The following is a 12,041-nucleotide window of genomic DNA, read 5'->3' as shown; positions in this document are numbered from 1 at the left end:
ACAAATTTAATATATTTACTTCCTAGCTATAATCAAATTTGAATTTTTAACATACTTAGTATAGTCTTATAAGTGAAATTTTAAGAAAATGGAGTATACTCACATCTTTCTTCTACCATTGTGAAATAGAATGGTGTTTATAGACAAAATTTATATATATATATTTGAAATGGTAAAGATTGTATTTAAAAAAACCTGAAGAATTCTCCTTTTAATATTCTTGTGCAACTATATATACACATAATACACAAATCAAATGAATTTCTCAAGTTCCTTGCCCAAACTACAAATACTTGCAAAGTTCACCATTAAACGTTTCAAACTTCCTCTCAAATGCAAGGCAAATTTCACCTACTAAGCTAAGTTCATCATGAACCAATAACTAAATAAAAATTGAAACATCTTGAGTTGCAACTATCATCAATCCCCTAATTCTCAGGCTTAAAAGACATTACACACATAACACAACACACAAAAACTACAAACCTGTATATCTATCTTAATGGCTATGCTACATTTGACTAATGACTATTTTTTCTCATTGGAGGACTATTCGCATTTCGTCCTTGGCTGAGTTCCGTTTTGTAGCTGACGAACAAACTGTCCTTTCACTCGCGGTCGCTGCTCTGCAAGTCTTTTCCTGCTTTCGTATCGAACCTGTGCAAAAATGATATCAGTATAATAAAGGACATAAAGAAATGTTGTCTACTTATGAATAGTTTTGTGGTTATGTCTACTATTTGATCATTCAAATATATGAAAGGTCAAAAACCAATAGTAATGGCACTCGTTTCCGCTAAACTGTCTAGAAAATATAGACTAATTAACGCTGCACTCGTTTAAAATTGATGCAATATATCTAAGTTGAATAATAGCACTACAAACGACAACAACAACATATATACCCAATCTGGTCTCATAAGTGGGGTCTAGGGAGGGTGGGGGTGCCCTAGACCTTACCTCTACCTTCCTTTGTGGGGTAGAGAGACTGTTTGAGATAGACCTCAGGTCAAGAAAATGGTTTTCAGAACAGGTCTGAAGAAGAAAATAAAGGCAAAAAAGTATTGGCAGGAAAAAGGTAAAGATAACCAAAGTACAACAAGCAGTAGTAGTAATAGAATTGAAGAATAAGATAATGGAAGTAGCACTAAGGTTATATATACCTTTTTCTCATAGCACCTATCTTTCCGTTTTAACCGAAACTTCATGAGTGCTGCTTCCCTTTGGCTGGTGCTGTGATTCTCTGATCCTGTCCTATCATTGTAATTCACACTCTCAGAAACGGGAGCTCTCTCTGGACTAACAACTGGGAAGGAACTTTCTACAGCTTCATCAGAAATACTTCCACAATGAGAGCTACTGAGCTTGTTTTTCATGCCACCTCCCAAATCACAAGATTCATCATATCTTGCCTTTTCAACTGTTACTAAATTTCTGTCATCTTCTTCTTCCGCATTATCCTCAGAGTGAACTGTAGTATCATCAAATGGTTGTTTGTAATGCTCCATATTTTGACCTTCGGAAGTTGAATAAGTCAAAGAACTTGTTGGAAGTGGAGACTGTGATCGAGGGCTCTGTACATGATGAGAACTTGATTGTGTATTGTATACTGAAGCATTTATCTGAATGTCACTGGCAGCCATACTTCCAGACCTTACCCTGTCAACTGGAATGAAGCTTACTTGGGTGCCCGATAGTGCAACTTTACAATTTCCCGGTTGGCGCATAACCAAAGCTGTTTCGTGTTCCTGACTCTCAGTCAATGAAGCATCATGCTGCCAAGTAGAGGCACTAGAGCCTTCCTTCAATGGAGCTGAATTGCTACTCAATCCAGAGAAAAGAGGTTGCACCGTCATCTTATTTTCATATCTGACATAATAGAAGGTTTAGTCAATTTTCAGATAGCATCTGGAAACTAATTTAAGCAGTTAACGAATTTCGTAAGATATTTTAGGCAGATAAATTACTAAATAATCTCAACTGGTCACACTGCAAGTTACTGCTGTACTAGTGTAGTAGTGTTCATATATAGGCATAATATACTTGCGTCTTTTCTCAGAGAAGACGCGCAGAGAAACAACATTCAATTGGACTTGTAACTAGAGGGAGGGAGGCCATCAAGGATAAAATATGAGAAGCCTTGGTTTATCAGCCTGAAAGCAATAAATAACTAAACTAGCAAATAAGGGCATCCTGAGTCTTCTTTTTTCGTGATAAGGTAAGATAATTTAATTAAAACTGTGACTTTGTAAGTAGAAGGCATCATTACACACTCTAAGTCACCTTTCCATACACTCAAAACAGTAAAGGTGAATTTTCCAACCTTGATCTATTGGGGTTTCAACTTAAAAATGCCAATAAAGAAAGATGAGTGGCTAGGCTTAACATGAATACAAACAGTTATACTTTGACTTGGTTTAGTATATCTTAGATATAAGAATTTAATGGAGGTTCTTACCATATATCACAACAAGATAATAATATTCAGCCTCAAAATATTTCCTGGACAAAGAATTACTACACTTTTACAACATATATCTGTTGTCCCATGTGTTATTTTTGTACAATAATTTCTTCCTTCATGCTATCGATAAAATTAGTAAACTATCACGATATACAAGCATTCACTATGGTTGAGTAGTTAGTAAACTCCTTAAGAGATACCCATCCAAATCTTTAAATTTTCCTGGGCAGTGGTTTGGTCATTAATTAGAGCTAGAAACAAAAACATGCACATAGAGGCCTTCAAACTTAAATATATTACACATTCTTCATAAATCAGATACATTCTAGATGTTGATTTCTGAAATAGCCACGAATAGAGTCAGTGATGAGCAACAGAAAGGAACAACCCCTACCGTATAGCTTCCTAAATGGATGTCTTATACTAGTTTTCTCCCTACTGTATAATATGCATAAACGGCCCTGCCACCAGTATTGCATCACAACTGTCATAGAGAAATCGCTACTACCATAAGCTATGTAGCGTGACTAATACCTGAAGGGAATAAAGAATTTAAACTTGATTGGTTCAACCTTTAAATTTGGACAATTGAATTCATTGCACTACTGAAATTATGGTTTCATAAATTAATAATCGTTGAAGTTTTTTAGTAATTTTTCAAATGTTTATTTACACTCTTATGTCAAAATACTGGGTGAAAAGTGAACCCAGTAAAATAGGCTGCATCCCCTGATAAAGAATTGTCACAAATCTCAACTTGCCCCAACAGCAGTATGCAGTAGTTGGAAATGTGGCTACTCACACTATTTACACTTTTTTGTGTTTAAAGAGTACAAATACTACTATTCTACTGAGACAATGATACAATTTTGGGGCTCTCTTCCCGATGAAGAACTGCTCCTTCATATTAGAGGAATTCACTAAGCAAAGAGGACAATTCAACAATAGAATGTCAAAGAACAGAAATGTAAAACTCACTTAGAAAAGGCGGATGCTTTTGAATAACTTATCATGTTCTGCTCCCACGACACTTCATCATTTAAGCAACTGGGATTAAAGGTTCTCAAAGAAAGATCCAGCCTGGAAGCGAGATTTGATTTTTCTCTACTGTCGTGAGAATGGCCGTCACAATGAGCCAAGTAATTTTCAAAATTCCCCATCAAGTCAACAGCCTCAGCAGTATTAGGAGCAGAATAGAGTTCATTCAACTGGCAAACAACTTCATCAGCAGTACACTTATTTGCACTAAAACATCCATGATGCACTTCATTAGCCGTAACCCTTGGTTCAGCACAAAGAGTGGCATCTTCTGAACCAATAGCAACTGAGCTGTCAGGTGTAGTGCCGGAAGAAGTTCTCATTCCAGAGCTTGTCATGTTCGCTAAATATGATAGTTTGTCAGTTCAAATCTGAGACGTATAACTCCAAAATTTGATAGAAGAAGGATGGCTCGCCATACCTAGTGGTTTACTTTCTGGCATAAATGATCTTTCAACCATTTCAACACATTCTTCATGTCTTCCATTGTCGAACATATTTGAATCATCTTTATGTCTAATATCTATAACACCCTGCATATTTGGCATACAAACACTATCAGCTATCAAGAAAGGCATGAGACAAGAGTTATGCACAAAAGTTGGCAGAAGATGTCATCTATGTAAAACCTGATGAAACCAGTCTAATCTAGAAATACGTTATTCTTCACGTGGTTTCATAATGCATCATTATCATAAATTTTGTGAAGTATATTACTTCTCAAACTTAAATGATGTAAATCAACTATCCGCAGAAAAACTGAAGGCACTTGATGGCATGGAGCGCAAAAGAAGATCAGCATTTTATCTCACTTAGTCTATTTATTCTCTTGATAAAAGAAAACCTGTAACAAAAAATAGCTAAAAGTTGGCATATAAAATTGCATATAGATAATCAATCATGTTACATCAAAATCTATGAAGTGCAGGATGATGGAGCTCATACATCTCAGTCAAATGAGGTTAACACAGAAGATATCACTTACTTGTGACTTGCAACCTTTGTCATTTCCATTTTGAACAGAATCCAGATTATCGCTAGAACAGTTACTTGCTGTGTCATTCTCAGAAGCTGCTACAAGTTTCTGATTTTCAACAACTTCATTCCGAGGATGACTCCGAGCACTTTGCTGATCATTCAAGTAAAATAAAACAACTTGTGTTAATTCAATTGGTTAAATTTGATAACCATTTATAAGTGTTTTCTTCTCTTTACATACCGTTTTTCTTCTCCAAACATGCTGCCACAAGTTCCTCAGCTCATTTTTCCTTACAGGCTTAATGAGAAAGTCGGAAGCTCCTTTAACCATGCATTTCAAGACTGTGCTAATGGAATCTTTGGAGGACATCACTGCATAATAAATAGGCATATTAAGCAATACGATCCCTGTGAAATTGTACATTAAAATAAGTGCTGAGATCAAGAAAACATACTTATAACAGGTATGTTTTTGCACAAGTCATGCTCCACAATTAAAGTAAGCAGTGCATATCCGGATATTGATGGCAGCTCAACCTCAGTCAATACAAGGTCTATGTTATGAGGCCTTTCCTTTAGTGTCTCCCATGCCTTCAAACCATCAGGAACAGCAGCAACTGTTTTGTCAAACAACTTATTATTTCTTTGGTACCAAAAAACAAAAAACAACTTACTATTTCTTTTGTACCAAAAATCAAAGTGTAAAAAAAAACAAGATGCTATGTACACAGTCACGCCACAAGAATTGACAGTGAGCTGAAACATAAAGTTAATACATGTCTCTCAGGTAACCAATTACAAAGCGCAAAAGTAAGGGGTGGATGTCGGGTTGGTAAAACGTGGTAGATTAAGTCTTCAGTAGGCAACAATCAAGTATGACGGTTAAGTAATACTCCTAACCCCACCATGATAGCAGTCAATGAAATTCACGGCAGGATGGAATTTTACAGATACATTACATCCTTTGATATTCTTTTAAGGGGTGGTGCAGGGTGGGGGAGCAGCAGCGAATGCAGAATCATAGTCTAGGAGGAATACATGGAGTTATAATACCACTAGATATCTCCAGGTGCAGGATGAGCGTGATATTATATCCTCCATGCTATAACCTGAAGAAAAGAGGACAAGTAAAAGAAAGGATTGTATTCTCAGTAACTGAAAGGCTCATGCTGAAAATGGTTCTACAGACGACGAACTATAGAAGATACGGGCAGGCTAAATGCCTAAACAAAATCCTAGGTATCCATTCCCAAAACAAGGGGAAAAAAAGGACACAAAAATATTTTTTGTTTTACAAATAAAGAAACAATTCTATTCCAATCTTCTTGATATCCAAACACACTACAATCACTGTCCATGTCTTAGGTAGAAGATCAGATAATGCAACCCAAAACGTTAAGGTAGTAACCGCAATCTGAGAGTTACCAATTTTATGTATTTTTGGTGATTTATGTAGTAAATATTTGAATCTTTTTATATAAGGGACCAACATTCTTAACATGACTTGGAGCGAATACAAAAAATCTTAGCTTAACGTTCGGGAGTGAATTTAGAAAATCTTATCTTCATATATTTTCAAGTTCCCAAAAACAAGCTTCCATCACAAAACTTCAAAAATGAGTGCAGATGCCCAAGTGGCTATTGCTGAAAAATGTGTTCTTTTTTACTATTTCAAAAGAAGATGTAGATCAGTTGCTTGTTTTCAAAGTTTAGTTGTTGAATTATCAAGATTAATAGAAACAAATGAACATAAAACCAGCAATACTGTTGAAACCCCATATGACCAACCTCTATAACTACATTTACGAAGCAGAGCAGCAATAATCTGACGAGTGCAATCATCAGCTTCAACCAATAAAACCTTAAGCACCATTTTTGGCAAAGATTCATCATGTTTTTCACTTGTCATCACTGCTTCACCCATGTTACACCACCAAAACTGCAACCCCTTTTGGTTTTCTTGAAGAAAAAATATCTATAACAGCCCGCCTAAAACTAATGGACAGATGTGAATGAAGGGGTTTTTGTGAAAAATGAGTCTTGATTCTTGGCCGTGGAAATTGGGTAAAGATTATTTGAGGGATGTAAATCTAAAGACGGGTCATCATTGGTTAGTGGATGAGTTGTCTCCATTTTGGTCCACAAATTTGATTTTCCATAGAATCATTTTCTTCAAAATCGTGGTGTTAAAGCCTTCTCAAACGACCCTACTATAATATAAGATATTTTCAAAGCCCATTGCCACGTTTCTATGCCTACTACAAATTTCACTTGGCCACAAATAATTTTACCTCTATTTTTTTTTCATCAATCATTCTACTAGTCAATCTACGTGACAAAATTTGGGTAAATTAAGTAAATTGTCATTGTAAAACTTAATATTAGGGTATGTTATTTCCGGAGAAGATAATAATGATTAATGAGATATGTAATATTAGGTTATGGAGACCAACTCTGGAGTCTAAGAGGTCAGGTTGAGTAAGATCAATGTAGAATATTTGAAGTGCAAATTTAATGACGTATGAGTTAAACGTGAAAGTGAGGCTTGACACACAACCTATCCCCAAGAAAGAGAATTTTAAGTTCGAGTCTCTAATCTAGGCTAGTAAGGACATCAACAACGATATCACATATCGTATTGGTGTGGCATGGATGGAGAGAATTGCTTGCCTCCGGGGTTTAGTCTGATAAAAAAGTACAACTGAAACTTAAGGATAAATTCTGTAGAATGGTGGCTGGACCATTAATAAACATGCAAAGTGTTGGTCAATTAAGAACTCTCGTGTTCAAAATGTGTGTGTTGAGAAAATGATGATGTTTAGATGGATGCGTGGAAACACTAGGAGCGATAAAATTAGGGATGAGGTCATCCTAGATAAGGTACGAACGGCCTCTGGAATGGACAAGATGGAGGAGAAGAGATTGAGATGGTTTGGATATGTGAAACAGAGATGCCTAATGCACCAATGATGAGGTGCGAAAGGTGAAGTTTTGGTAGGCATGAGGAAAGGTAGAGATATGCTGAAAATGCATTAGAAGAGAGATGATTAGACATGACATGACGAAACTTCAAAATACTGAGGTCATGACCTTAGATACGAAGGTGTGAAGGTTGCATATTAAGGTAGACAGTTAGTAGATAGTAGAGTGTTTCCTTGTTTTCAGAGGTTCAAGCTTGTTGGTGTTTGTAGTTTTACTAGTTATTCTATTGTAGTTCTAGTTTCTTATACCAATTATCATATGTTTATTGTGTTTCGGCTATTACATTATTTTATTGTCGTTTATGTTCTTTTCTCCTAGGTTTTGCACAGCTTTTCTAAAATTAATTTTTTTTTATTTATTCTTTTCTTCTTCTTTATATCTTAAATTGTTACACTTGAACCAAAGTCACCCTACATGCATTCTACTTTCTTCCAAACTCCATATATAATATGTGAATATATTGTTCTTAATTGAAGGGGGGGAGGGGGTTTGCAAATAGACTCAAGTAAAAAAAAATTAATTAAGTATTGGAAACATTAAATCACGGGAAGATGTGGATGTCCCACAAAACCGGCCTCTACGACTTTGTGTAAAAGAAGAATTAGAAAAACAAGATGAGTGCAATATTTAATGGTCTTGTTGAAGAAAATATCTAAGAAAAAGCAGCAAATTAGTGGATGATATGTGATCTCGCTTAATTAAAGCAAATTATAGACTTTGCTTTATAGCCATGGAAAATTAGGTAGCATCTTAACACATGTTGATATGATGGAAAGATATTTTATTAAACCAATATTGTGGTACGTGGAATTAAATTCCTCCAATCACTAATTAAAAGTTTTTAATCTTGATATATATGGAAAAGTCTTTATGATGCGACATAATTTTTTAATATAAATATGAGAAAATTATATAAAATAGTAAATTACTAATTCAAATTAAATGTTATAACCACAGTTTGATTAAATTATAATTCGTAACAAACTGCTGTTATTTGTCTCTTTCCCTGAAATTCTCGCTAGCCACTCTCATTTCTTGTTGGCAGGCTCTTCTTCTCCTCTCTCACTTTTATACAAATACAAATGTAAAAATGTATTTGAGCTTGTATAAAGTGAGAGAAAATTGTATATATGCATATCTTTACGTTCACCTTTTCTCTCAGAAAATCTCGCTCGCCACTCTCTCATATCTCGCTCGCCACTCTCACTCGCCTCTATCACTTTATATAAATACAAATGTATAATTTACATTTGTGTTTGTGTAAAGCGAGAGAAAATTATATATAAATACAATAAATAAATTTTCGTCATATACACTTATAATTGTACAAATACAGATTTTTTCCTGCCCAGCTTTCTTTTGTCTTTCTCACTTTCTCGCTTTATACAAACACAAATTATACGATTCCTTTGTATATGTATATCAAAATAGATTGTACAATTAATCTTTTGTATATGTATTCAAAATGTACATAGTAATAATCATATCAAACATAAAGTTTGCTATGGAGCACAATTATATAAACTATAACTATAACATACAAATATGATTTTTATATTTGAGATTTTATAAATATTAATATCAAATAAAAAACTATTATAAAGTAGAAGAGAGTATTCAGAGGTGATCAATAGGCGTCCTGTTATTGGCCAGGATGAGTTGGCAATTTTCTTATCACTCATTTTGATTTTCTTTTACACCCTCCCCACCCCCACCCCCATTTCTCTTTGTAAAAACAATCGTGCTCTTCAAGCCTCTTAATGGAGATATTTTCTCATGCATTGCCAGTACTCTTATCACTATCATGGCCAGCAGTTAGTTTAATCATCATCTTTAGAGAAAGTCCATAACTTAAGAGTGTAAATAAAAATAATTGAGACATAAAAATCAGCATGTTACATTTAAATGGTACTTAAAAAATAAGACTGAAGGGTAAAATAGAATGTCAAAAGAAAGAAAGAGCAACTTTCACATATAACAAACACAAAATTTATATTTGTATGTTATAGTTATAATTTGCATAATTGCGCTCTATAACAAATATACTATGATTATTTTTTCTATACATATATACAAAAGAAGTTAGGCTATTTCGCTATACATATATACAAAAGAAGAAATGGTATAATCATTGGCTCCTTTTTAAATTTGTATAATTTCGTTGTTTGTTGGTAGCCTCTCGTTAGTATAAGTCATTTGTATAATTCACTAGCTCCTCTTCAGATTTATATAATTTCACAAGCAGGCCATTTGTATAAATCGTTAACAGTCTCTCGTTTGTATAAATCGTTGACGGCCTCTCAATTCAATTTTATGTGTTTGTATATTTGTATAAAATTTGAATTTGTATACAATTGAATCGAAATAAAATGTTTGTATTTAAATATCGTTCTCTCTCTCTCGCTTTATACAAACATAAATTATACATTGTATTTTGTATATATAATCCGTATTTGTATAAAATGAGAAAGGTAAAAGAGAACTGGCATGAGAATATTTGTATTGTATAATTATAAGTTATAGAACGAAAATATATGTATTTGCATGTGTATATACAATTTTCTCTCGCTTTATACAAATTAAGTAGAAATGCAATTTATATATTTTTGATTATATAAAGCGAGAGAGGAAGAGTAGCGAGCGAGAGTTTGAGGAAGAAAGACAACTGACAAACCATTTATTAAAGGACACAATTAAATCAAAATATAATTATTGCATTTAATTTGAATTATTAATTTGTCATTCTATACAATTTTTTCATAAAAAATAGAGGCAAATTAGGAGGCTACAACAACGTATTTGACCTGGGGAAAAATGATAGTGTAAACTGTTGGACTATTTTGTTCTTTAATAATATCATTTGTTGAGAAATAGGACAAACATGTATGTAGTTTTGATTATTCACAAAGTGAACCTAGTTTACTACTTGATATCTTATGTATGCTCTGACATGCGGATAAAGAATTAGGTTTCTTTGAGTAGCGAACTAATTAATTGTAATGAAACAAGAATTATGTTAAAAAAATGTTAAATGTGCATCTAGAGTTTTATAATAATAATAGGATCATAACGTTTTTTTAGAAAGAAAGTGTTACATGATATAATGACTATATGTATTATAGTGCACAACATGATAATTAAGGATAAGTGTGATCTTAATACGCCAATTCAAGATGTCGTAGAGGCTCCAACTCCAACAACAAAAATGATGGTAGATGAAATTTTTTGATTTAAATAATATTTAGATACACATAAAAAAATCAAGGAAAAAAATACTCATTTTGAACTCCATAATGCATTAATAGATCATTTATGGAAGCAACGTAATAATTTCAAAAATTGAGTGTTTATGTAATTGTATATCACTTTTATTTGAATTTGTCCATTAATTTGTATGTTATATAATATTTTATTGAAATTTATGTTATTCAAAATTTTAGAATAAGATAATTTTAGATTAAATAAAAAACTTAAAAAATAAAATTTTATATCACATGAAAAATATATTAATTTTTTTTTAAAAAAAAGTTAATATATAAAGAAATAATTTTTTTAAAAAAAAATATACGAAAAATAAATTAACCATACAAAATAAATTTTGAAGAAACATGAATATTTTATTGATTATAGTGCGGATATAATTATGATCCTCCCTTGATTCTCCTCTCATAAAATTTATCCACAATTCAAGGTCGTTAGGTTTGACCTATGAATATTTCATGACTTGTGGAATATTTAGAGATTATAAAGTAATTAGAGGAAAAAAAGGTAAAGGAATTATATTATAAAAAAAATAAGAAAATAAGAATTAAAAAAGAAGGTTGGAGTTGATTGTCTAAAAAAATAATAAACTTTATATTTAGAAAGTAAAATAAAGTGTAGGATTAGAGATGTCCTAACATATTGCATATTGAAATATATTTCATCTATTAGTAATTCAGTCATTATATCCTTTTTTAAAAATATTGATGATTTTTAGAATAATATTTAATAGAAGGAAAACCAATTCAGAAGAAAAAAATAAAAATTTTGTGGACTCCTTCGTAAAAGGGATAAAATTTATTTCATATTTTAATTGGGAAATAAAATTATGGAATAACTTTTTTTGAAATATATTAGTTATTCCCAAATTGTATTATCATTTTATCCAATATTAAAAGTAAAATAAATTCTTTAAATAAATAATTTTGAAATAAGTTATTTTCGATCGTACCAAACAAAAGTAAAATAGAGAAAATAAAAATAAAAAAAAACTTTAAAAAGAGGTCGATGGATAAAAAATAGAAAGAAATGGGGCATGACAAGAGATATATGCTTCATACACACCAGCAGCCAAGAATATTCTATATATGTGTGCCCTAGTGACCAAGCTGTAGAAATTGAGAGAGATGAGAGAGATTTGAGAATTTTATATTGAGGAAAAATGAACAATTGTTCCTCACCCGATGTGGGAGGAATACTATTTATACAAGTAGAAGAAATAGTAACAAACTTTCTAACTAACTTTTAACTAAATCCTAACAATATTAATAACAAACTAACTACACTTAATTAGCCAACTAACTATCTATCTTCAATA

The 12,041-nt window shown here is 32.5% G+C and overlaps 1 protein-coding gene across 2 annotated transcripts; it reads right to left on the bottom strand.

The window, feature by feature from the left end:
- Nucleotides 1-184: 184 nt before the first annotated feature.
- On the bottom strand, nucleotides 185-6,613 carry LOC107002577 (two-component response regulator-like APRR5). 2 transcript variants are annotated; one of them, XM_027912341.1, is made up of 9 exons: nucleotides 6,269-6,404; nucleotides 5,534-5,589; nucleotides 4,936-5,097; nucleotides 4,722-4,852; nucleotides 4,488-4,631; nucleotides 3,924-4,035; nucleotides 3,443-3,845; nucleotides 1,164-1,869; nucleotides 185-657 (listed from the first exon to the last, which is right to left on the bottom strand). In XM_027912341.1, coding segments are annotated over exons 3-9 (1,605 nt in total). In that variant the 5' UTR covers nucleotides 4,937-5,097; nucleotides 5,534-5,589; nucleotides 6,269-6,404; the 3' UTR covers nucleotides 185-549. The 2 variants fall into 2 exon arrangements, with proteins under 2 accessions (XP_027768142.1, XP_015056130.1); XM_015200644.2 differs by lacking the exon at nucleotides 5,534-5,589 and having other exon boundaries at nucleotides 6,269-6,613.
- Between the last annotated feature and the right edge of the window lie 5,428 nt (nucleotides 6,614-12,041).

The sequence above is a fragment of the Solanum pennellii genome, chromosome 10 (genome assembly GCF_001406875.1).
Source record: "Solanum pennellii chromosome 10, SPENNV200".
Classification (NCBI taxonomy): domain Eukaryota; kingdom Viridiplantae; phylum Streptophyta; class Magnoliopsida; order Solanales; family Solanaceae; genus Solanum; species Solanum pennellii.
The sequence above is the reverse complement of the archived record's forward strand: the minus strand, read 5'-3'. Positions and strand labels throughout refer to the sequence as shown.